This window comes from Lytechinus variegatus, chromosome 2 (genome assembly GCF_018143015.1).
Source record: "Lytechinus variegatus isolate NC3 chromosome 2, Lvar_3.0, whole genome shotgun sequence".
NCBI classification, from domain to species: Eukaryota; Metazoa; Echinodermata; class Echinoidea; order Temnopleuroida; family Toxopneustidae; genus Lytechinus; species Lytechinus variegatus.
This window is the reverse complement of record NC_054741.1, coordinates 70,158,929-70,184,335: the sequence shown is the minus strand read 5'-3', so window position 1 is coordinate 70,184,335 and position 25,407 is coordinate 70,158,929. Positions and strand designations below refer to the sequence as shown.

The following is a 25,407-nucleotide window of genomic DNA, read 5'->3' as shown; positions in this document are numbered from 1 at the left end:
TTGCAAAAGACATACAAAAGTGTTGATTACTGTTTTACTGTCAAAATCTAATGTCCTCAATCATATATGAATTGATCTATGTTAAAGTACACATCCAAAAGTACAAATTGTAATATCACTTTATTATATCACATAGTTCCAAAACCATATAGAATATACATGGGAAAAGGTACAGAAGGAAAATTATAACAATTAATTTTTTATGTTGAAAAAGTTCAATCTTTAACCTCTACCAATGGTGATTAAAATTCAGTTATGGACCACTTGCTAGGCAAGGGTATACCGAAAGAAATTAATACTGAATGATAATCAAATAAAGGTTATTCAATAACGCATGATATAAAAGCATTTGGACCAAACCATTGCCTCCGCAAATCAATCATTTAAAGGTCAAGTCCACCTCAGAAAAATGTTGATTTGACTAAATAGAGAAAAATAAGACAAGCACAATGCTGAAAAGTTCATCAAAATCAGATGTGAAATGAGAAAGTTATGACATTTCAAATTTTCGCTTATTTTTAATAAAATAGTTATATGAACGAGCCAGTTATATCCAAATAAGAGGGTTGATGATGTCACTCACTATTTCTTTTGTTTTTTATTGTTTGAATTATACAGAATTTCAATTTTAAGGAATTTGATGATTATGACCTCCTTGCCTGAAGCACATTATTTCAAAATAAAGGAATTCCACTTGTTAAGGGAGGAATGAAACTTCATTTCACATGACATTATCGAGAAAATAAAAATATTTCATATTTCATATAATAAGATACTGAAGAAATAGTGATGTCATCAGTTCCTTCATTTGCATACCGACCGAGATGTGCATATAACTGTTTTGTGAAATGAAGCGAAACTTTAAAATGTCATAACTTCCTTATTTTACATCCGATTTTGATGAAATTTTCAGTGTCATGCTTCTTGATTTTTTCTCTTTTTATGCAAATCAAGTTTTTGTTGGGGTGGACTTGTCTTTTAAGAACAGCATATAGAGTAACGCACACACACACACATCATAACCATTGGTATTAAACAATATTGCAACTATTCAACAGCTTCCATCTCCTTGGTCTGTCATCTCAAAGTGGTCAAGTAGAAACATCTTTTACCATACAGTCTCCACATGGTTCAACTAAAATATACATAGGCTTGACATGACCTATACAGGCTATACTTGGCATACCTATTATACAGAAATGCTGGGGTCATTCATAAAGCCATTTGTACAGTCATTTGTCTTTAAAAATAAATGTACAAATAACTGATTCAGGTATGAAGTGCTTACATGCCAGTCTAATAAGATTTATCCTGATGTTCTAGCAATATTTGTATATATTCAAAACGATTTTTATGTCAATTGTGGAGAATGAATCTCCAAACTAACTACATAAACCCCATTCCACAGTATGGAGACCCTTGAGATACGACTGAAAGGTGGAAAGCTGGCAAGGTCTTTCAGCACTCTTATAGATTACTGAAATTAGTGGTCTCTGTTGGATGGCTCTAAAAACCTGACAGCTTGACTGATTCTTCTTGTCTCACTGATCTTAGACTGGTCCCAACAGTGATCTTTAAATGGTCTTTCAGAGATCTCTTGCTCTCTGTAAAATGGAGGTATTAACATCTGCATATATTCAACTTTGGCTATGAGTATCAATGTGTCAAACATTGACTAAGAAACCCGATTTGACTTTCAAGTGTCCAGTCATTTGTATATTCGTTCACAACCTCTCACAAGAAGCTTTGAGAAAGAAACTCTAGATGATGAAACTGGCAAAAAACTCTTAAATTCTGTATCATTGGATATCAATCGATATGTTTCATGAAAGAGTGGCAGGCACTGCATTACATTACCCCCCCCCTCTCTCTCCTTTTCATACAATATAAAAAATTATGACTGATAGCACTGTCAGTGCTCACGAGTGATGACTGATCATCTCTCATGGTCTATCATCACTTGTGATCACGTTTGTGCTATGGATAGCAAGTTAAAGTAATGTCTGAATGACTTGTTACTGATCACCACTAGTTATAAATGGGCATAGCTTAGACTGTGCACTATTCGCATTATAATGTGTTATACATCACCATAGGCTACGTACATTGTGATGCCTCATACATCACAATGCTGCTGAGGAATAGTCAAATGTGTTGCCCATCGCAAAAGGTGATGACATCTGGTTAGCTTGTCATTGATCACCTGTTGAAATCTATCAAAAGTGGTATCATTTAAAAGAGACCTGTTTGATCTCCACAACTCAACATTGGCATCTCAATATAATGGTTGGTATTTGCAACAGTGAACTTTGTAATTCAAATCAATGGCTTGAAGTATGGATAGCCATATGGAGCAAATATATTCATTATAAAATGCTCCATATGTTTACAGGAATTCAGTCTTACATTTACAAGGTCAAGAAAAGACAAGAATAAGAAGAAACCAATTGGATAGTTCTAATACAATTACAGATGTTTGAGACTTTCGGTATCAAACTTGGTGTAAAGTCCAACATCTTCTGTGGCCGACTTATGCCAAAGATATGGCTATTTATACTAGACCAACGATTTAAACTGCAGTTGACCTTAATACATTTTCAATATGGTCAATGGATTCATCAAGATTTTACAGGGCTCCCAATATGGGATATCATAAATGACTTTCAATAAGGCAACTTGTTGGTTACCTTAAACATTTGTTTCCTCTTCATACATTGGCTGGCATGAGATGTCACTTGAAGGGGTCTATAAGGGATCTAATTCTCTTATTCAGGTGAAAAATAGGAAGTATTAAAGGTTTACCACAACCTTAAAGTGTATATTCCCTATACAATTTCCACATCATGATCACTGCAGAGGTTAGAGCAAAATCTTCATGGGATATAAGGCAGGTGTCTAGAAAATCTTTTTTGCTTCTAAAACAATCCCAGAACAATGCATGGATCAATGATGTCCAGGTTCCAACACAGGATTTGAATCCATGACCTTACATAAAATAAAACATGACCACAGTGATACGTTCTCACTAACACTCTCTTGTAGTAAAGCATATATTCCTTGTGTGACAGTACATCAGATATCTGAGCAATGTTGACAGTCTTTGGACATTGGGGTCTCTTCTCACTGACACTCCCTCTGGTAATAAAGCATGTATGCCTTCTGTGAGAGAACATCAGATAGCTGTGCAGTGTAAACACTCTCATCTGACACACACAACCAATGTGAATTCAAAGGTTCATTCGGTTTACTAGGCCCACGCCGATATGTCAGAAAATGTCCAGAGAATGCATTGCCAACGTGAACCACAGCCGAAGCTAGCCTGTACTTGGATTCCATGGGTCTGGAGCTGTAGAATGTTCAATAATAATATTGGTATGCATTAATTTACAAGGAATGCCAAGCTTTTGAGATGCATATCTTCAGTTTATGAGCACGATAAGAATGGAACATTGGAAAATGTCTATTTCAAACTCCCTTCACTATTAAAGGGGAATGAAACCTTTGAAACAAATAGACTTGTGTAGAAACAGAAAAATCAAAGAATAAGAATAAAGAAAGTTTGAGAAAAATCAGACAAATAATGAGAAAGTTATGAGCATTTGAATATTGCAATCACTAATGCTATGGAAATCCTCCCATTGGCAATGCGACAAGGATGTGTGATGTCACTGATGAACAACTTTCCCTTTGGTGGACTATAAAATACCCTCAAAATGTCTCTTTTTGCTTTTTCTAATGATGATACAAACTCTTTATCCATGATGTATTCTTAAAAAATATGTAATACATGCCCTCATGTAGAAAGAACACATGATCTATGGATAGATGTGATAAAAGAGGCAATTCAAGTGAAATACATACTAAAGTAACGGGGAGAGTTGTTCACAAGTGACATCACACATCTTTGTCGCATTGCCAATTTACTATCTCCATAGCATTAGTGATCGCAATATTCAAATGCTCATAACTTTCTCATTATTTGTCCGATTTTTCTCTAACTTTTGTTTGATCCGTTTCTTTGATTTTTCTGTTTTCACACAAACTATCTTGTTCCAATGGTTTCATTCTCCTTTAAAGTTTACAGATAATCAATCTAACACATACCCAGAATAAAATATTTGGCATATATTATTCGATTTTAATAATATATTATATTATTTGACTTTAATAATATATTTGACATATGAATGAAGAACAAGTTTTAAAAATATATTATGATTAATATTATGATATATTATTATGATTAGTGGAAAACTTAGACTTTAGGTTATGGTTTGATGTGGATGCCACTGCTGAGAATCACCACCCATGTCTTGCTTCTGTTATTAAATCAATGAAAGAAAAAAATTATGGGTGTTTTGATTTATTCATACCTGTAATTGCTGACATCTAGATAACTATCTTTATCATCTTCTAGAGTTGTATTCTCAAGGTTCTGTGTTCTCTCCTCTTCCTTATCCTCCTTTTCTTCTTCTTCCTCTTCCTCTTGCTCTGTTGGTCTCCATCCTCCGCCTACCAAGCGTAATGATGCAGGACGAGATGGAGAGAGAAACCGGTCTCCAATGAATGAGTGATTCATTGACGATGAACCCGATCTTCAAAAGGTCAATCATGAGAAATGCAAAGATTTTAATTTACAGTATCTAAATGTTCTTTACTTCAAAAAGCGGTTATCAACTAAGAGCAAGGTAATTCAAGTTAATTTTCATTTCATTTTGAGACATTTAGAAGTGATTTGTAGAATTGAAATTTACTGCTAAAGTCTCTAGTTCCAAAGGTAAAATAAAGCAATCATCACAAATTATACATTGTCTCATCTACAATGAATGGGAGCTTTGGTAACAATAAACAAAACTGCATAATAAATCAAGGAAAAAGAAAATTTTCTATAGCAGACATTTGGATGTTCTTTGTGAAAGTGAACTTACTGCCAGATCTCTAATTCCAAATGCAATTATTAGCCAAAGGCAATTTTTTTATAACAAATAGTTTATTGTTCAATCTACATTGGTTGAGAGATTCAGTGATCAAGAACCTGATCTAAACTGGTCCATCAAATAATAGAAAAATCATTTTCTAAAAATTCCTACTAAAAGTCTCCAAATCCAAAAGCAATCATGACAAATAATAAATTGTCTTATCTAAAATGATAGAAAGATTCTGTGACTACGAACTAAATCTGCACAAGGTCAATGAAAGTAAAGAGGAAAACAGATTATTTACAGACATCTAGATTTAATTTATAAAGTTGTCATTTGTACAATGATCTCTAGGTAAAAAAACAAGGGTATCAGCATCATTTTATATTTCATACAATATGAGGTTGCTACATGTAACTTTCCCATTACTCAAAAACAACAGTTTTCTGAGGAACCCTCAAACTTTTAGCAGCCCACAGACAACCACAATTTCACATATTGAAGGAACAATTTGAATAGACATACACTCAAGATGATCTCTCTGGCTTCCATGGCTGAGACATATTGGAACAATTGCAATTCAGTATCAGACAGTACCTGATCATCGAACAGCAGTCTATGTACTCACTTTTTGGTGGTTATTGTTTTCTGATTATTTGCAAGTGCTGTTTGCTGAACCAGTCGCAGTGACTTGGTGACACCTATGCTTCCATTATTACAGGTTGCGTTGACCGATGCCAGCCGGTATCTGCTCATATCAAGGACTTCAGGAAACATGATGTGTTCCTCTCTCCTGAAAGGAAGACCATCGGTTTGCCAACCAACACGCTGGATGTGAATGCAAAGACACTGGGGTAGCTGAAAGCAAGTATACAAACCATCAAATTATTAATTGATATGTTAAGGATAGATAATAGATAGATTTTTGCTTTGACAACAAACTATTAATTATTGATTGTTTGAAACTCAGAAAAATATATAATGAATTGGATGTGAATTAGAACTGAAAACACACAGCTAATAATAGAAAGGGCTAGTTTCATACAGACATAGAATTAGGGTAACTTTGGAAAAACCATGTCACGTCACCATGAAAACTGTTGTGTTTTGCCTCCATCTGTAGAGTTACCCAACTCGACGACTAAAGAAACAGTCTCAGTCAAGGATATAATATTTTGTCAACTATTTAATACAACCAGCCCATGTTTCCCGGCATATCAATCCAACTCAAGAGGGCGCATACTGCTACAATGCTAACATTAATTCATAATGTTACAACAAGTGGAATGCCTCTGGCCGTCTCACCTGCATCACGCGGTTCAATATAGCAGCAGTGCTGACTTTGAATACTACTCTAACTCGCTCAAGATGTTCAGTGATACATGGTTACTCTTATGTCCACTTTTTATGAACTAGACCAATAAACTGACAGAGATTTGATGGTTATTCAACAAAAAACCCAACATGGCCAAAGTTCATTGACCTTACATGACCTTTGACCTTGATCATGTGACCTGAAACTCGCACAGGATGTTCAGTGATACTTGATTACTCTTATGTACAAGTTTCATGAATCAGATCCATAAACTTTCAAAGTTTTGATGGTAATTCAACTGATACACCCACTTCGGCCAAAGTTCATTGACCTTTGACCTTGGTCATGTGACCTGAAATGCGCACAGGATGTTCAGTGATATTTGATTACTCATATGTCCAAGTTTAATGAACTAGACTAATAAACTTTCAAAGTTATGATGGTAATTCAACAGATACCCTCGATTTGGCCAAAGTTCATTGACCCTAAATGACCTTTGACCTTAATCATGAGACCTGAAACTTGCACAAAATATTCAGTGATGCTTGATTACTATTATGTTCAAGTTTCATGAATCAGATCCATAAACTTTCAAAGTTATGATGGGAATTCAACAGATATCCCCAATTCGGCCAAAGTTCATTGACCCTAAATGACCTTTGACCTTGGTCATGTGACGTGAAACTCATGCAGGATGTTCAGTGATACTTGATTAACCTTATGTCAAAGTTTCATGAACTAGGTCCATATATTTTCTAAGTTATGATGACATTTCAAAAACTTAACCTCAGGTTAAGATTTCAATGTTGATTCCTCCAACATGGTCTAAGTTCATTGACCCTAAATGACCTTTGACCTTGGTCATGTGACATGAAACTTTAATAGGATGTTCAGTAATACTTGATTAACCTTATGGCCAAGTTTCATGAACTAGGTCCATATACTTTCTAAGTTATGATGTCATTTCAAAAACTTAACCTCAGGTTAAGATTTGATGTTGACGCCGCCGCCGCCGCCGTCGCCGCCGCCGTCGGAAAAGCGGCGCCTATAGTCTCACTCTGCTTCGCAGGTGAGACAAAAACCATGATTGTGCTTATCTGCTGTCATGTTTCATGTATTTGTATCTACAAAAGTAGATACCATAATGGAAAAGTTACCATAAAGTAATCATTTTTAAAATATATAATACAGGGTTCTAGGACTTGAAACTCGGATCTGTATGAATTATTTCCATATCAGTACACCTTATTGATATTAACATTCAAACAGAAACTGAAGTAAAGCCAATCCCCAAACAAACTTGAAAAAATAAAGAAGTAGAATTTTTAGAAAGTTTTTTTCAGAAAGCTAGTAGAACACAATTACAGTCTGGATATTTGCAGAGATCTAGGATACCTTTATTCACGATTTCATTTTCACACACCTGCCATGCTGGGTGAAATGTGACAAAAATCAACAGCAAAATATTCTAAGTTTCCAGTAATCAATACTCTTCTCACCTTGCTAATAGTCATCTGTTTTTGGAAGACTCTTTTACACTTTTTCCTGGACCTGGCCTGTGGACTTGTCCCTGGACTGCTCTCCGCACTCACCTGGGAACCACTCTGCCTGTCCCCATCTCCTTGCACCTTCCTCGCCCCGTCCCCTCCTCCTACTCTACCCCCATCTTCCTGGGGACTGGTGGATGTCTTACTGCATTCTACGCACTCCACATCATGGACCAGCTCAGTGTGGGTGAATCTCTCTAGAATGCAGTCTAAGGAGAGGGTGCGGAGAAGGGATAGGGTGGGGATCGGCAGGGACAGACAGTCAAAGCTGGTGTACGTCACAGGATTCTGAAAGAGAGAGTGAAAGTCACAATTATTAATAATAAAAACAACAATAATAATTATAAGAACATATCATATGACAGAAAAACTTAGATTTTTAATTCTAGATGCTGTTTAATGCACACAAATCATTAAATTGTACAGACATTAATGATGATGTCAACGATAATAAAAGCACTGATCGTGATAATGATTTTCATCATTATCAACAAAACCTCTATAAGTACCAATATCACCACCACCACCATCTTTCACCATCATATGTCACTTCCATATGTTGGAACAATGATTCTGGGTAAGAATAGTGGAAGTAAGTAACCATGTTCTAAACCAAGTTGATATGACAGATATGTGCCCACACTGTTTGTAAGATGGGCCACAAAGCTTTGCATACTACTTTACCTTGTGTCCACATATTGTACATGATAGGTGGTGGGCTAGGAGTCCCCTGAATGGTGAATCAACGTCTCTGATGGTCACTCGGGGCAAGTTGGCTTTGATGCTTGACCTCAGCCCAGAATGATTCACTCTACCATTAGGTACATGCTTCTGAAAATTCAGACATAAATGAAATAAAAACGCTATTGTTTTATTTGGTTAAAAGCACATCTTCAACAGTATGCTACCCCCAAATTTAATCATTGATTCATATTTTATGCCGATATTGATTCAGAGCCACCAATGCTGTCAATCAAATGACTTAAAATGCAACTTTTGACTATCAAGTTAATGGGGAAGTTTTGCTCAGTGATGTACGAAGTAATCAAGAATAGAGTAAATGTATTATCAAAGGTGACACAACATTTGCTACGGTCTTAATATCTCAGACGGCATAGGGTTAGGATTGTAGAGTTTTTGGTTTAGGGTTTATTTAGTTTTGGAGGTTATATTTTATGTTTGGCTTAACGTACAGATTTTCCATCGGAGCATGGAACCATTGTCAAATGCCCGTTATAACAGAGAACAAAAAGGAGACTGTCGAAAATTGGTACTCAAAACAGCAGTTTAGTTCATAATTATGGGGAAAAAATAGTCAGCTCTGAAATTTAGAAGAATGAAACTGCTGTCCTGGTTCACCAAATTTTACAAAGAATTTTTTATTGTTCTTTGTCATTTGACAATACATTCACTCTGTTTTTGGAACCTCTGTACATCATTGAGCGAAGACTACCAATCAACTGGTTAATATTACTTACCACTAGCTTTGGAGCTTCACTCAGAGGCAGAGGAGAGGTTGGTTGTTCTCTATCTTCACTTAATTCACTTAACAAAAATTGAAATAATTCGTGAGCATCCTGTAAAAAAAAAAACACATTTTATTCATTTATTCATTCATACAATAGCCTCCCGATATTACCAAGCCTATATGCAGTGAATTGAAACTTTGAAAGATAATTCACTTCCACAGAATTAAATCTATCATAAAAACTCATATTGTGCCTATGTATATTATGGATGAAATTTACAGTTCATGTCTGACCACATTATTTGGGTCCCAAATAATTTTTCTCTGACACTAAAGAATAGAAACTAAAACATGCATTCATTTCCATGAGAAATCCAATGTAGCTTAAAATGAAGACAGTTTAATAACATTACCCTATCAAAAGCTAATAATAACATTATAACATAAAATATATAGCCACCTTTGTCTTTAGTCATCATGGATGGAAAATTGTGCAATTTGTGTATTTCATAATACATGTGCTACTAACGTTTGTTATCATGAGATGTTTATGGGTCGACCAATGTCTCAGGATGAACATGAATGACATCACGATAAGAGCGAAGCTTCTGCACATGAATTATGATTTACATTGATGGATTACAAAAATTATCAGTAGTCTGTAATAGTACAGTATTTGTAACTATCATCATCATCATAAGCATCACCATCATCAATGACATCAACATTAAACTACAATCATCATTATACATATCACTGGTCATGACTTCTGGTAGAACTTTAAACCTAAGATCTGTGCTGGATCTAATTTGGTATTCCTACATACCTGCTGCTCTTGTCCTGGTCTCCAATTTCGATTATAGAGAGAATATAAAACCTCATGAGGTGAGTACACAGTAGAAGAGGAATAATCATTAACACCTGCAAAGGAAATATGAGAGGGGAGAACGAAATATAAATACAGACATTACTCAAGTTTGGGTTGAATGACAAAACAAATTTAGACAGATTCCAACAAAATTACATCAAATGTTTTAAATACAAAATATACCTAAATCTTATAATGATTCTGGTAGGAAATCGGTAATCACTCAGAAGTATGCAAAAAAGCAAAGCATTCTCTCAATCTTTATCCAATCCATTATCAATTCTTACTTGTATGCTTGTAAAATTGTGTGTTTATATTTGTAAGCAACTTCCAGCTGGTTTCAATTTTTACATTTGGTTTATCAGAACTCATTATAATAATAATAAAAGATTACTTCATTTTCAGTTTAAAGACTTTCTCTCTCTCACTCCTCAAATCCTACAATTCTGCTTTGAATATCTGATTCAAATCAACATAGTTTCAGCATGATGAAAAAATGTCAACATGAATTCCCTTCCCAATCCCATTCACTAAATTGAAATAAAACAAGTCCTGTTCACATTCCAAAGTTCCTGTATTACAAAGATTTAGATAAATTCCATTAGTCTTAACTAAACACTAATGCCGAAATTCTTTACCAGACATTGTACAAAATGTTCCTCCCCCCCCAAAAAAAAAAGAGGTTCAATCTAAATGAACCACCAGCAAGTGCTCATCACAATTAGGGAAGGACCCCATGTCCTTTCCAAAGAATGATTGTATTAAAATGCAATGCATATCTAGTAAACCCTGAAGCTCAATACTTAAACCCACCTTCTAAGGTTCGTGAGAGCCTGTAAGCCAGCTCATTGCCTCTTCCCTTGAAGCATCCTCTCCTAAGGGCTCTATTAAGCCAAGCTAAGAATGCTGGACATGCTGCTAAACTCTGTAGGATGGTGTTCAGGTAACATGTGTTACCCAGATTCTCTAGACCAGCAACTTTTCCTGTGGGATGAGAAAGGTAAAAAAATATGGTGTAATTTTAGTCATTTCATCAAAGGCCTGAAAAAATGCAGCCTTTCTCATCGAACTCCTTGAATTATATGTAAAGTGAATGAGTGCACAGGTATGGGATGCCAAGGCGTCTAAAAATGACTAGCCGCAGTTTGTTTGCAAGAATTATATGTTACTCAAATTTTTGTTAGATTTTGAGGGGGACAAGTGCAGAGTACTCCAGCACATTTATAAAGGAGGCAGACAGAAACTTCTCAACGACTAGAATACAGAGTGTGACCATTCAATTTTATGGTTGCCTTGGTATTCTGCACAGAACAATAAGCCGATTTTCAGCACACACCTTGTAGTATATAAGCACCAACAATAATCATTGAATCTTGAAGTCTTCATGCTTGAATTTGTTCTGAAGTTCAATTCTAATTTTAGGTGCACAGCCACAGACATGGCCATGCCCTCCCCTTCACACGTGATCAAACTTGCACTGTTGCAGTCCATTTTCAAGAAGTGGAACTTGAACAGACCAATCCCCCCCCCAACTCTTACTTGCCTTGGCTTTTAGCCAAGTGCTTACAATCTTCCCCAAAATCCAGAAAATTTTGCTATTTTCCAAGATCATTTCAGGCAGAGAAATTAAAGGAAGTAATCTGGTAAGGTATCATTTTGCTCGCTCGCAATTATTTTGAGACTGAGCTCATAAATATTTATTGGCTAATGCAAGTATTTTACAATTCACGTTAATCATCAGCAGATTAAATTTTTTTTTTTAGATTGGCACTGCTCATATCGTCGCCCTCTCTCATACGCATCTTGTAACTAGGCTAGAAGGAAAATAGCGACAAGATCATCAGTGAGTATCTGCTCATCTTCTTACATGATTTTTCTTAATATTTCTAATATTTCTCGTGTAAAAAAAATTAAATGTATGTAATGGGGTGATTTTAACTTCTTTTCATTTTTACATAATTGTGTGGATAGCAAGTTAAACAAATCAAGTATTTTGGAGCAACATTGTTTTCTCCAAAATCTCAAACCTTCGTGTGGCCCAATGCTTTGCCGTGCCAGGCGTCATGGGGAGTAAGCCTACGTAGTAGAAATAATTTTACTCCCCAGACGCCTCCAGGCTAGACAGCTGGCAGCCGTCTGTTTCGAGGAGTTTTTTAACATTTTTTTTAAAAATCCTCCTCGTACACAGACGGCTCGCTATCGTGCAGCCACCATCAGGGGACTTGCAATGCAAAATCCCCCCGTTGGGGCTCTTCAAATTTTGTCTTTAACGAATAAAAATTTTGAAAATTAACGCGACAAAAATGCAAATTTATATTCTCTCTTGGCATTAATTGCCAAAAAACGGAGAAAAATGAAGTTAAAAGGAACAAAAACTGTGACTTACCTCGGCTGTCGCGCAAATTCACTTCCCGTTTTATCTGATCTCAAGTACATAAACATATGGCCATTGGGTCCCCTGTACAGATCGCGCTAGAACTTCGGTCTCTGTATTTGGTGAGTGAAGCCAACGGAGTTCAGCTGAACAACGGCCAACAAAACAGAAACCAAAGCTTTTGGTCTACCTCCAGGCTAGCCTAGCCAGGCAGCTTCTAGAGAGTAAAAATCATTTACTTACGTAGGCTTACTCTCGATGAAGCCAGGTCATCCTTCTCATTCACCTACAGCAAAGGATGCAAAATCTGAAACTTTCACCCCCGAGATTTCTACTTTCCTTCTAAAAGATCTAGCCCTAAATCATGTAGGCCTACATGGGATAAAACTTCATTTCCGACATTTCGACGCTCTCGTTGTTATTTTTGAATAAGGGAAAGCCTACGTTAGTAAATCATGATTAATATGATTTTTAATCTCTAGAACTATAGAAGCCGCAGCCAGCCTTGGCCCCACCCATGGTTTCAAATCATCTCGCATGCGAAGGATTCATACCCTTTTCATAAACCTATCCTCCAATTAGCCGCCTAAGAGTAATGCGGATAATCCAATAAAAATTGCGTTCATAAACTCCGAAAAAAGCCGCATCATTTTTACGAGCGCCCGTCCTGAAAAAGGCGGATAATCGCCATGACAACTGGACACGCCCCCTCCGATGCGGTTGTGTTGGAAAAGGGTGACCTTGTGACCGCACCATGGCAATTATCCGCATTATTTGGAAATGCGTTCATAAACTCAAAATCTTATCCCGATGCCGCTATTATGCGGATAATAGCAGCATCAGAGTAATGCGGATAACTCTTGTCCTCCTCCAATTTTACGACCAAATTATGCTGCTATTAGCCGCCTAATTCATTTTAATTGGGTTTATGAAAGGGGTATCATATGCACCTGGTGCACGCGAATCTTTCACACCATTTTTACTAAAATAACTATGACTTTACATCATAGAATTCTAATTTTGCTATGACACTTACCGAACCATATGGATCGTTTGTTGAATTCTCTTTGCTGTTTTTTTTAATAAAATAAGAGCATTTTTCGTGATCTTCACGTAGATACCTTCTGCTCAGCGTGGATATCAATTTTTGCCTAAAGAGGGCGCGCGATATTATTCACCAAGCCGGTAGGCACTTAAGAACCAAGTTTGAAAGGATACTCGTAAAATTACGTCACTCTCGCCAATGAATATTCATTAGATCGTGGTCGTGCGTGTTCAATACACACTGAGTGCATGCATGCAGAGAGTTTGTATTGAACACGCACGACCACGATCTAATGAATATTCATCGGCGAGAGTGACGTAATTTTACGAGTGTCCTTTCAAACTTGGTTCTTAAGTGCCTACCGTTTGTTTACGGTATACCTTTCTTTACGGTTTTGCAAACTAGCTGCATTCTAGGCGATCAGCATTATTTTCTTGCTCGTTCAATCCACTTTCATCATCATCTTGTCAAAAGATGGCGTACTTTACCAATAAGCATATACATGAGCACTCACACATTGTACGAGGTTAGTATGTACTAACCTCGTACAATAGACCGTGTTTGACCCTGGATTTCGAAGTAGTCGGCAAACATCGCTTCATTGCTGAAGTAATATTTGCCGAAACTCCTTCTCGCTACGCACCGGGGCTCTTGCCGGTAAGTAGCAATAGTTTATTAAATATGAAAATAATAATAAAATAATAATCATTAAAAAAAAGCAAATTTCGCTTACCTCGGCCTCGAAAGTGACTTCGCTTGTCTCTTCCACGGAATTACAAGGAAGCCCGTTGGTGGCGCTAATAATTTCACAACCTTGATTCAGCTCCTCGGTAATTTTATAACTGTATCTAAATTCTTTGAATGCGCAATCCTTATGATTAATTTACTAATTATGGGCACCAATGAATGAAATACCTTCAAAAACATAATTAAAGATTATTATTGGTGATGATAACACTTATTTGCAATTAATTTAAAAAGATGACTGATAAAAAAAAATGAAAATAATATACGTGCCTGGAAAGAAACCAGCAGTACAAGCTTTGACTTTAACTGGGCGTTGTGGCGTGCGCCTGTAATCCAAGCTGTGGGGAAGTTACAAATTGATGCAGAGGTTCAAGCCCCGGGTTCGAGCCCTGGTCACGTCTTTCGGATGGTGACGTTAAAGGTCGGTCCCAGACGTAAATAATCATATCTGATTGATACACGTCTGACAAAACTCAAACACACACACACACGAACGTCAATAATACGTATACGGTATACCAAAGTCTATACGATGAAAAGATTGGACACTTCACGGACTTTGCGTAATGCCTTGCGTCAATATGCATGTAAAATAGTGTAAGTGCCACTAGGTGCCTATTCTTTCCCTTGTCGTGTCTTTGATATGTATATAAATCGCGCGCCCTCTTCAGGAGAAAATTGATATCCACGCTGATTGATTTCTATCTCCGTGAAATCTGTCTGAAGATAAAAAAATATACATATTTTTAGAAACTTCAAGAAGTCATGGAAGGATCTAAATGATTCGGTAAGTGTCATAGCAGGATGTGGAATACCAAATCATACATGATGTTGTATGTGGGCAAAATCCCACTGTATTTTGGAAGTGTCGTGTGTGTCACGTGCGTATGACTGATATTCCTTCGCATGCGAGATGATATGAACCCATGGCATGGGTGATACATGAGATGCCTGTTGATTTTTGGTACAATTTCCTATTATGCGCTGACGACTTGAATCGAGAATGTTCGATAGGAAAATTTGCTTTTCGATTGTTGTTTGCGTACTTTCCACCGCAGTATCAATGATAACTAAGCCCAAGGACGGATTGAACGGTTGATATTTGGAGGTAGGCCCTAAGCGATAAAAACAGTTTTATAAATAATTACTTTTTAAAATGAAGTTAAAATATGAATGTTCAATTGCAAGAGTCATAGTGGATCGTGGAGAAATAGTGAAAAGTGTGGCGTGTTTTATTCCCTCACATTCGTGTGATGAATGAAAACGTCAAAGTCCACCATGAAATCACATGCATTGTGCGAGGTTACCTCGCATGTTGTGTGAGTGGCCTTGGCCCTTGCCCGGCATGTGACATTAAAAAAAAATAAACCCTTATTTTGTATAAATTCTCAATATTTTTTGTCAATGCCCTTCGACATGTTCAATGCCCTGATATCATGGAGACTGATATAGTAATACAGCCAAAGTATAGCTTAAAAGTAAGAGGGTATAACTTAGCAAAGGCCTAGGCCTAGATAAACTTTCTGCAACAACGACAAAATCACACTCGACATTGCGTCATTGCTTTTCCCCCACAGTCCCATACGCGTAAAAATATGTTGGGAGCGTCTGAGTAGAGTTCTTACTTTTTCTTCCGGTTCTCTTAGAATTGCTTGGTCCTGGGCTCCAAAGAATATACAACAATGCAACAGCTGCAGTTACACCTAACCCAATGATTGGCACAAGGTTTTCAGATTGGATGTGGAAACCTTTCATTTTCAAAATAAAGTCATGTCCGGTAGTTTCACAGATCGAGACACGGTAGACTAGCTACCTCGGACCAACAGCCACACTCGCGCGCGCCCCGCCAGGGCCCCGGGCCGGGCGCCGGCGGCCGAGCTTCATTGAAATGGATGGATCCGATGGATGGATGGATGGATCCGATGGATGGATGGATGGATGGATCCGATGGATGGATGGATGGATCCGATGGATGGATGGATCCGATGGCCGGATGGATCCGATGGATGGATGGATGGATCCGATGGATGGATGGATGGATGGATCAGATGGATGGATGGATGGATGGATGGACTCGATGGATGGATGGATCCGATGGATGGATGGATGGATGCCCGGATGGATCCAATGGATGGATGGATGGATGGATCCGATGGATGGACTCGATGGATGGATGGATCCGATGGATGGATGGATCGATGGATGGATGGATGCCCGGATTGATCGATGAGCGATTGATGGATCAAAATAAAATTTAATGGAAGAACGGGTGGATTAGTGGATTTTTCTGTGCAAGGATGAAATGAAGTATGGAAGGATTGATAGATCTAGATGCGTATCTCACAAATAATTTAAAGCAATGCGAGCGCGAAGCTGACAATGAATATTCTGATATTAAAAATGACATTTTAATAACTTAGTGTAGGAATTCATGAAAGGGATACATATAGGGCCTATCTCATCGTGGATCCCCAGTGGCGTAGCTACGGGGGGCCTGGGGGGCACGTGCCCCCCCCCAGAAAAAAATTGGCAGAGCAAAAAAAAATGGGAGAAAGAAGAAAAGAAAGAAGGAAAAGAAGAAGAAAGACAGAAGGAGGAAGACGAGTGAATGAAATAATGTGATGGGAAGACTTGAAAAAAAAAATCTTTCATGTTTATACTATATTAAATTTTTGCTTGCTCTTCGCGCCAGGATTGCCTGTTCGATGAGATTCATATCTTGCTCAATAGGCTGATATTGAGCAAGTTTTGAAGTCAATATACAAATCATATTTTAGCTCGGATATCGAGCTGTCATTATTTTTTTTTCATTTACAAATTTAAGTGCTCTGTAAAATGTTTGTTTTATGGTCTACATATCAGCATTTTAAGCTCACACTGCGTTGTCACATTGTTTGATTTGCCAAGTTCATATTGTCTACGTGTATTCCATAATGTTCCATTAAACAAAATTAATGTATTCAGAATGCCCAAATTCTCTGTCTAAATCTATAACATGCGCGATAAAAACTGAAAATGTACTTAAATTATCAATTTTCACATCAGAATATCAATAATTTTCTGCTCACGCTTCACGATCGCAATATTAATGATACCCAATTAACTATATCCTATTAATGATTTACAAAATATAAATAGAGTGTCCTGCTTTTAGGTCTAAAATCTCAATTTTCTTCTTCTCGCGCTCCGCGCTCGCAATTGTTTAGTTACATACCTTTCCGATTTATTAATACAAAAAGTGCTTAGAATGACAATTTTTTAAGTCGGAATGTCAAAAAAAATTTGCTCGCGCTTCGCGCTAGCATTATTGAAATATATACCGTCTTCGTGGGTAACTGTATAGTCCTTAACAGGTCCCTATTAGATAATAACCTGGCTAGAACAGTTAATACATGTTTTTGCTCGTTCTTGGCGTTCGCAGAAAACCATCTAGTTCTATATGAATCTTGTTCAGGATCACACATAACATTGCCCAGAATATTAAATTTTTGGGACAAAATACATGAAGTAAAAAAAACATTCGCTCGTGCTTCGCACTCTCACTTTTTTGTAAGGCTTATGAGATTATTTCATGTTACTTTATGTTGTTTTATAAGAATAAAACTAAAAGTGACTGATCGGGGAAAATATAGGTGAAGATAATTTCGGGCCCCGTCCCCTATTGGAGAAAGTCGGATCCGCCCTTGTGACACATACACATCGGAAATAAATGGTCGGTGCCCCCCCCTGAAAAAGCGAGGACCCCCCAGTGCCCCCCAGGAAAAAAAAAATCCTAGCTACGCCACTGTGGATCCCAAAGCGCGAGTTAAAAACCCTCAAAACATGACAGTTAATACAATTCAATTCAATATAAATCCAATTCATTTTATTTCATAATAAAATAAAAACATTTCAATTTGAAATTTAATCTATCATTATTTAAAAAAAAAGGACATCAAAAAAGTACCCACATTTACTTAAACCCTTCAAATTACATGTAGGCTTACATATCAGAAAAATGGAAACATTTATAGATGTATGCACATAATCGTAATAACACAAATATCATAAAATGAGATAATAAGCATATATACTGTCAGTATTGACAACGATTTTTTTTTTATTGGATGAACATTCAGGATGCGCATGGCTTGAGCAGAAATATATTTGTGACTTTATTGACTGATGAAAATTGATGTTCAAATTCTTCCCCTCCCCATATATAAAGCTTGCTTTATTCTCTTCCCTGTATTAGTAGTAGTAGTAGTAGTAGTAGTAGTATAGTAGTAGTAGTAGTAGTAGTAGTAGTAGTAGTAGTAGTAGTAGTAGTAGTAGTATAGTAGTAGAAGTAGTAGTAGTAGTAGAAGTAGCTAGTAGTAGTAGTAGTAGCAAAATGATATTTATTAAAACATCACAATGCAGCAATTTGCATTGGTTCAAAGTTGACTACACATTTACATGTATATTTCAATAATACAACGTTATGATAAGAAATAACTACACCTTAAAGGTCAAGTCAACCCCAGAAATGTTGCTTTGAATAAATAGAGAAAAATCAAACTCGCATAATGCTGAAAATTTCATCAAAATCGGATGTAAAATAAGAAAGTTAGGACATCAAAGTTTCACTTATTTTTCACAAAACATATGCACAACTCAGTGACATGCAAATTAATGAGACAGTCAGTGATGTCCCTAATACTCATGCACTATTTCTTTTGTTTTGTATTGTTTGAATTATACAATATTCCATTTTTTTACAGATTTAACAATAAGGACCGACTTGAATGAACCATATAGTATTAAACAATGCATATTCCACATGTTCAGGGAGGAATTAATCGTTGTTTCACTTGACAATGAGAAAATAAGAATATTTCACAAATATAATAAAATACAAAAGAAATAGTGAGTGGATGACGTCATCAGTCTCCTCATTTGCATACCAATCAGGATGTGCATATATATATCTTTTGTGAAATTAAGCGGAATTTTAAAATGACATAACTTTCTTATTTGACACCCGATTTTGATGAAATTTTCAGTGTTATGCTTGTTGGATTCTCTTTGTTTATTCAACTCAACTTTTCATTTGAGTGGACTTGTCCTTTATACCATAATGGTTGCGAGAGTGGCATAAAAAGAGTAAAAGGAAAAGAACGGTAGAAATGTAGGAGAGGGGGATATATAGAGGGCAATGAGGGAAGAACCATGAAGACAAGTGGAGAGGTGGGAATGAGACAATTTGAAAGAGTTGGTAAGAAGTAGGTAAGACGCAAAGTGCGGGGACCTTATCACTTTGTTTCCCATATCCATTCTCTAACACCGTTTTATTCCGTCTCGGCTATAAGTTCTTGCCTGCAACTATAAAATTATACATTAGGGCAAGGAATAAGATAAGTATATGTAAAATATGAAGAGTCATCTGGTTCAAGGGCGCCGGAAGCGGGGGGGCAGGGGGGGCACTTGCCCCCCCCCAAAGAAAATTTTGGGGGGGCAAAACGAGATTTTGCCCCCCCAATGTGCCCCCCTAAAAGTAGAAAAATGATATTATTTAAGGACAAAAGTAAACGATAAAGGCACTTTTCTGCTTAAGAATTGTCATTTCTTTTGTCAAAAATGAAAAAAATTCGCCCCTGACGGGGCAATTACACATCTTAGTAAGCCTTGTGTCTTTTGACGAACATGTCCCTCTGTGAAACATGCCTTTGATAAGCCCCTTTTCCATCTAATTACAGTGTGATAACGTTTAACCTTTAATACCCCCATTCCACAGAGAACAAGACCGCTGGAATACTTTTGAAAGACCATGAATTTTGGTTGATCTTTCAGAGGTCTCTCAATGAACCTACAATGGTCTTTGAGGTCTTACACAAGTTTTGACCAATCTTTCAGTGATCTTCGCGGTCTTCATGGGCTCCAAAACTTTTTGAAACGGTTCAAAACAGTCTTACAACGGTCTTACAGGAATATTGTCTTTCATGGTCTTTCAGTGGTCTTTCAGCAGTCTTTCAGCGGTCTTTCGATGAACTTTCAAAGGTCTTCATAGTCTTTCATTGATCTTTCGGCAGTCTCTCAATAATTCTGAAAGATCACTTATTGCTTAAAAGATCTCTGAAAGACCAATTAAAGATCTCGAGAGGACTAGTCTAAGACCAGTACGACAAGAAATATCCTTCAGTCTTTCAGTATTGTAAATATGTTCGATTATTTTGGAAAGTTATAGAAAGGTTGGTATTTTGTATTTTCAAGATTACTATTTCTATAGATGAAAAAACATTAATTATAGGTTATGATCTGCAAAATGCCAGCAATATTATGTGTAATCTATTTTGTGTTATTGCCCAATTTGTTATTTATCGAAATTACATAAAAAGCATATTCAAAGGAAAAAGATATAATGCGAATTCTTTATGGATTGAATTCAAACTTACTATGATTATTTATTTAGAAAATTTATGTAAACAAAAAAACAAGTTCGGAATTTTGAAAAAATGTGATATCCAAAAAATTATTGCATTATTGAATTGAATTGTTTTTTTTTTATTGTTTGTATATAAATGTACATGTTATTGTGAATAAATACCTCGATTAAGAGGATAAGAGAAAACAAATCCTTCAGTCTTTCAGAGTTCTTTGAGGGGTCTTTCTGAGCCATTCCACAGAGATGAACAATTTCATTGATCTTCAAAACCGCTGTAAGACCTCACCAATTTTAAGTCTTTCAGTGGTCTTTCAATGGTCTCCGTTCTGTGGAATGGGGGGCCTATTATAATGAATACATTTCAGACTAAAAAATTTGCATGCTGGCTGTGTCGGCTAACAAACGCGAGGTCGCCAAGAAACGCTCAGACCGGGGTGGTGTTTCATCAATATTTTCGTCCGACAAGTTGTAAGATCTGACAACTTTTCTGTATTCTGATTGGTTGAGAAGCATTGTTACCATAGTAACTGTCGGATAAAACAGGACTTGTCGGATAAAACGTCCTACAAGTCCTTTCATGAAACGCTCCCCGGACCAGATATCACCAACGCGCGTGAACGCTAGTTACTCGAGCAATATATGGAATCTGAAAATAGCTGTAAAACCGAAAAGTTTAAAGAGTTATAGAGGATTGAGTAATTGCTTATTGGATAAATGAGAAGATGCTAGCTTGATCGAGTCGGCGAAAGGAGTGCAGAGCAGGAGTACTCATCTATCAACTAATCAAGCCTCTTCTTCAACCTTTTCTGGTTTACTGTCTTTATCAAGACTACGCCCGTTTGAACAAAAAATTACTCGACTATCAACTGTTTACTTCCTCCTATCAATTTTACTTCTTCCTCTATCCACTTTTTTTTCGAAAACTCCACATGGTGTACCGTCAACCACATCCGCTGTTGGAATGTAATTGTTTTCTTCTAAATAATGTTACATAATGTACATTATAAACTGCCGTAGTTTGTTAGTTCATGATTATTTACAAATGAATATTTCCTGGAATTTGATATTCATCATTTCCTAGTTATGGTCACATTTTTCCCCAGAAAATATGTAAAGAAAAAAGATTTTGAAGGGGCCATCCAAAAGTGCTTGCAGCCAAAGGAAACACATAAATCGAGTAATGTTTTAAATTTTCAGAAAAGTTTTAAATTGTTGGACAATAATTAAGCAGGTCATATTTCTTTTTCCTCCAGTTACAAAATATGAAACGTTTTGCCTATGCATGGATAATCAGGGACTCTCTCCAATGCTGAGGTCAGAAATTATTTAAATAGAATGGGGATTTAAGCGCTTATCGTCGTCTGCCACGTCAGAACAGTTTGACATTTTGAATTCAAAAAGACATTGATTAGAATGTATTTTGGTTCTGTTGTTACGCTTCTTCTGCTTAATACACTCCTTGAAACTTATAATAATTGTGCTCTCTCGCGTCGTCCGTGTATGCAAATGTACATAAATAAATATTTCTGAAAGGATATTGCATGAAAAATGTAATTTCTGGTTTTTTGAGTCAATATAAGCGTATTACGTAATTTAATTGATCAGACACGAAAACCACATTCCGAATTATAAGATCGTTTTGCGCGTAGGTTCTCATAAACTCTGAATATAGTCTTTCGTAGTGAATTCTATGTTTAATTCTCAAGAAATTTATTTTTGAATTCTCTTTAATAGAAACGTAACTTTTAAACTCCATTTTTACACAAAGTCCTTACCGTGGGGGGGGGGGGGGTCCCACGCCCTCTCCCGCTCGATCGCTTCGGTATCTCACGCTGTCAAAAATATTGTGCCCCCTTCGGGATTTTGCCCCCCCCCCAAAACTGAAAGTGTTCCGGCGCGCCTGATCTGGTTTACTTTCAAGTTGATGACAAAAATCCACTCTTCTGGTCGGGGTGGGTATACTCGATCCTATAGTCTGCCGACCCCATTTGCTACTTCTTCTGATTTCCAGCAAGCAACTTATTTTGGGCAAGTTGGCTTTGCATGCTGAATTAATTTTTTGGGGATAATAATGACAATAGTTTCCCTGACATTAAAATTCAAGATATAAATTGCACCATTGATACTTGTTGTTATTATATAGAAGTTATCCAAGAACTTTTGCCTTTTAGCTTATCTAATTTGAAGGTTGGGGATGAAACTAATTATTATGATTGTTTAATCTAATCAGCGCGCAAAAGGTTAAAAGTGTTAAAATCAGAGGCAGGTATTTGTGCCTCACAAAAAAGTAAAAGAATAATTTCGATGAAACTTTAGGCCTATTCCATATCCCTGCACATCCATCTCCTGTTTTGTTTTGCGCTGTAGTGAAATTTTGATTAAAGTTATATACTTACTCATCATGATCATATACCAAATGAAGTTAATACGAATCCAATAAATAACACATATTCCCATTTCCATAAATAACATGTAGGCACGCTTCGCGCATGAGGGAAACATCTTCAGTGCTGACAGTGCATCACCTCTTTCCCATTTTGCCAATTTTGCACTCTATTTTCCCACATTCCAAAGTGTTGCGAACTATTAAATATTGTACTGTTTTATCCCATCATTCCGCGCAAACACGGAAATTGATATGCATCTAGGGTCATCAATCTCAACAACAGCTGTGATGACGGTGGTGCTATAATTTCAGCCCACACTTCCACCTGTCGGTGCTCATGGCGTTTCAAGAAAAATGAATATACATGTATACATAAACAAACTTGACATGGAATAGGAAAAGAATAGAAATGTGAATTCTCCTGAATAAAGCACACGATTAAACTAACTCATAAAAAAAACATTGGTCGAGAAACATATTTCTAATTCCTACCACATAGTAATTGATTTTTAGTGCCCCTACACAGGTGCCGCGGATACCACGTTCAAAAATGTAAAAATGACCATCCGACTGTAATTTTTGCATAGTCAGCCCCCCCCCCCCCTTAAAACCGTTCCGCGGCCCCTCAGTGCTCGATCAATGTTTGCTATCTGCATTTTTGGAGGGGGCTGGGGTTGTATTTTTTTAAAGCATGCATGCATGCCCATGCTGCCCCTTCCCGGCCTACGCGATACCGTTAGCAAACACTCAAAGCCTGAAAAAGAGGGGATGTATTTGAAAGTAATCTATCAAAAAATAGGAAAGTTTGATCTAAGTAGGCCGACATTTGAGTTGTCAATAAAGTCCCTCGAAAACAGGATATATCCAAATCACTCAAGCAACTGAACTGGCTACCAATTGAGAAGCGTATCCTCTTCAAAATCCTCGTCATAATGTAGAGCCTTATTTCCATAGATCAGAGAACTTTCATGTACAGGTTAGATTCATTTCAGTATACTATAGGTCAGAGAACTTTCTATAAACAAGTTGGAATGTGAGATGCAATTCAATACCTTTGCTCAGTGTTTGTAAATATCACTTCATTGTTTAGCCAGACATGGAGTTGACCTGGATTATGTGCTTCAGTTCATTGATTCTCTGTATGTTCGGTTACACACACATTGATGCACTATACACACCTCTTGCTGATTGGCTATTGATTTCTTTTATGTTGCATGCACTACTTCCTGATTGGTTATCTGATCTATCCTATGTTTCATGTGTTATAGATAGAGTGTGTCCACCCAGAGGACACACTACCTTTTGATTGGTTGATGTTTATGTGAATTGGATGATATAGTTTTTGGAAAGGCAGCAGAAATAAAGTGGGCCATGTGCTCTCGGGGAGTTGGACCCTAGCTTTGAAAAAAGAAAACTTCTCTGTGGAATTTATATACACCTGTGTAGTGAACCCTAAGTATTCTAACTCCAGTAGCCACCCTACAATAACATTCAAGAGCATCCAAGGAAAGTCCCCCTCATATACATCGCGAGCATGATCAACACCTACCAACCCTCCCGATCACTTTGGACATCCAACAAGAACCCTTTTCCACTTTTTTTTATTGTAAATTACATTCAGTTTAATCAATGTTGAGTAATAAATTTTCTACATAACTATTGTATGATTTTGTGAATTCATATTGGTTATAAGTGGTTAATTTTTTTTACTGAATTTATCCACTGTATATGATTATGTTAATCCCATGAGTATTTGTACAATGATTTGTATTGAACTGAATAATTAATAAATATTATTACAAAAAAGAACCTTTTAGTTGTTCCCAATGCAACCTCCCACACCCATGGCGACAGAGCCTTTTCAGTTGTGGCTCCTACACTCTGGAACTCACTCCCTCTTAGCTTAAGATCACATTCTTCTCTAAGTTCCTTTAAAGTAGCACTTAAGACATATCTCTTCCGTAAATAGTATGATTTTTTTTTTTTACAGTTAATGTCCGTAGTTAAGTTAGTATTTTAGATATGTAAGGTAGTTACGTTGGATGTTCTGTTATGTAAGGTAGTTAAGTTAATAAGTAAGTTTAGTTTATTAAGTTAAGTAGTTAGGTTTTGCATTATAAAGCGCTTGGAGAAATTTTGTTAGGCGCTATATAAATATTAGATTATTATTATATTATTACAATAAATCCAAATTCACAATTCACGGACTAAAAGCAACAACTAAATAAATGTTCCTGTCTATTAGAAAATGTTCAGCGCCCTCTATCACCATATCAGATCAATAACATCATTTCTACAAAAAGACTGCGCTGTCACTGTTTTTACATGTATGACA

General features: G+C 36.6%; 1 protein-coding gene across 1 annotated transcript; it reads right to left on the bottom strand.

Annotated features, from left to right (window-relative positions):
• Positions 1 to 943: 943 nt before the first annotated feature.
• LOC121408850 (ubiquitin carboxyl-terminal hydrolase 30-like) lies at positions 944 to 16,098 on the bottom strand. The gene is made up of 9 exons (XM_041600524.1): positions 15,909 to 16,098; positions 10,931 to 11,101; positions 10,076 to 10,170; positions 9,260 to 9,358; positions 8,466 to 8,612; positions 7,734 to 8,069; positions 5,548 to 5,777; positions 4,374 to 4,595; positions 944 to 3,346 (listed from the first exon to the last, which is right to left on the bottom strand). The coding sequence occupies exons 1-9, from the start codon at positions 16,036 to 16,038 to the stop codon at positions 3,121 to 3,123; spliced, it is 1,656 nt and encodes a 551-aa protein (XP_041456458.1). The 5' UTR covers positions 16,039 to 16,098; the 3' UTR covers positions 944 to 3,120.
• Between the last annotated feature and the right edge of the window lie 9,309 nt (positions 16,099 to 25,407).

Excerpts from the sequence above, each read along its gene's own strand:
- LOC121408850 (XM_041600524.1), bottom strand. The coding sequence starts at position 16,038 with ATGAAAGGTTTCCACATCCAATCTGAAAACCTTGTGCCAATCATTGGG. Across the intron at positions 10,171-10,930 it reads GCTCTCACGAACCTTAGAAG|GTGTTAATGATTATTCCTCT; the intron begins GTGGGTTTAAGT and ends TTTCCTTTGCAG. Across the intron at positions 8,070-8,465 it reads GTACAATATGTGGACACAAG|AATCCTGTGACGTACACCAG; the intron begins GTAAAGTAGTAT and ends TCTCTCTTTCAG.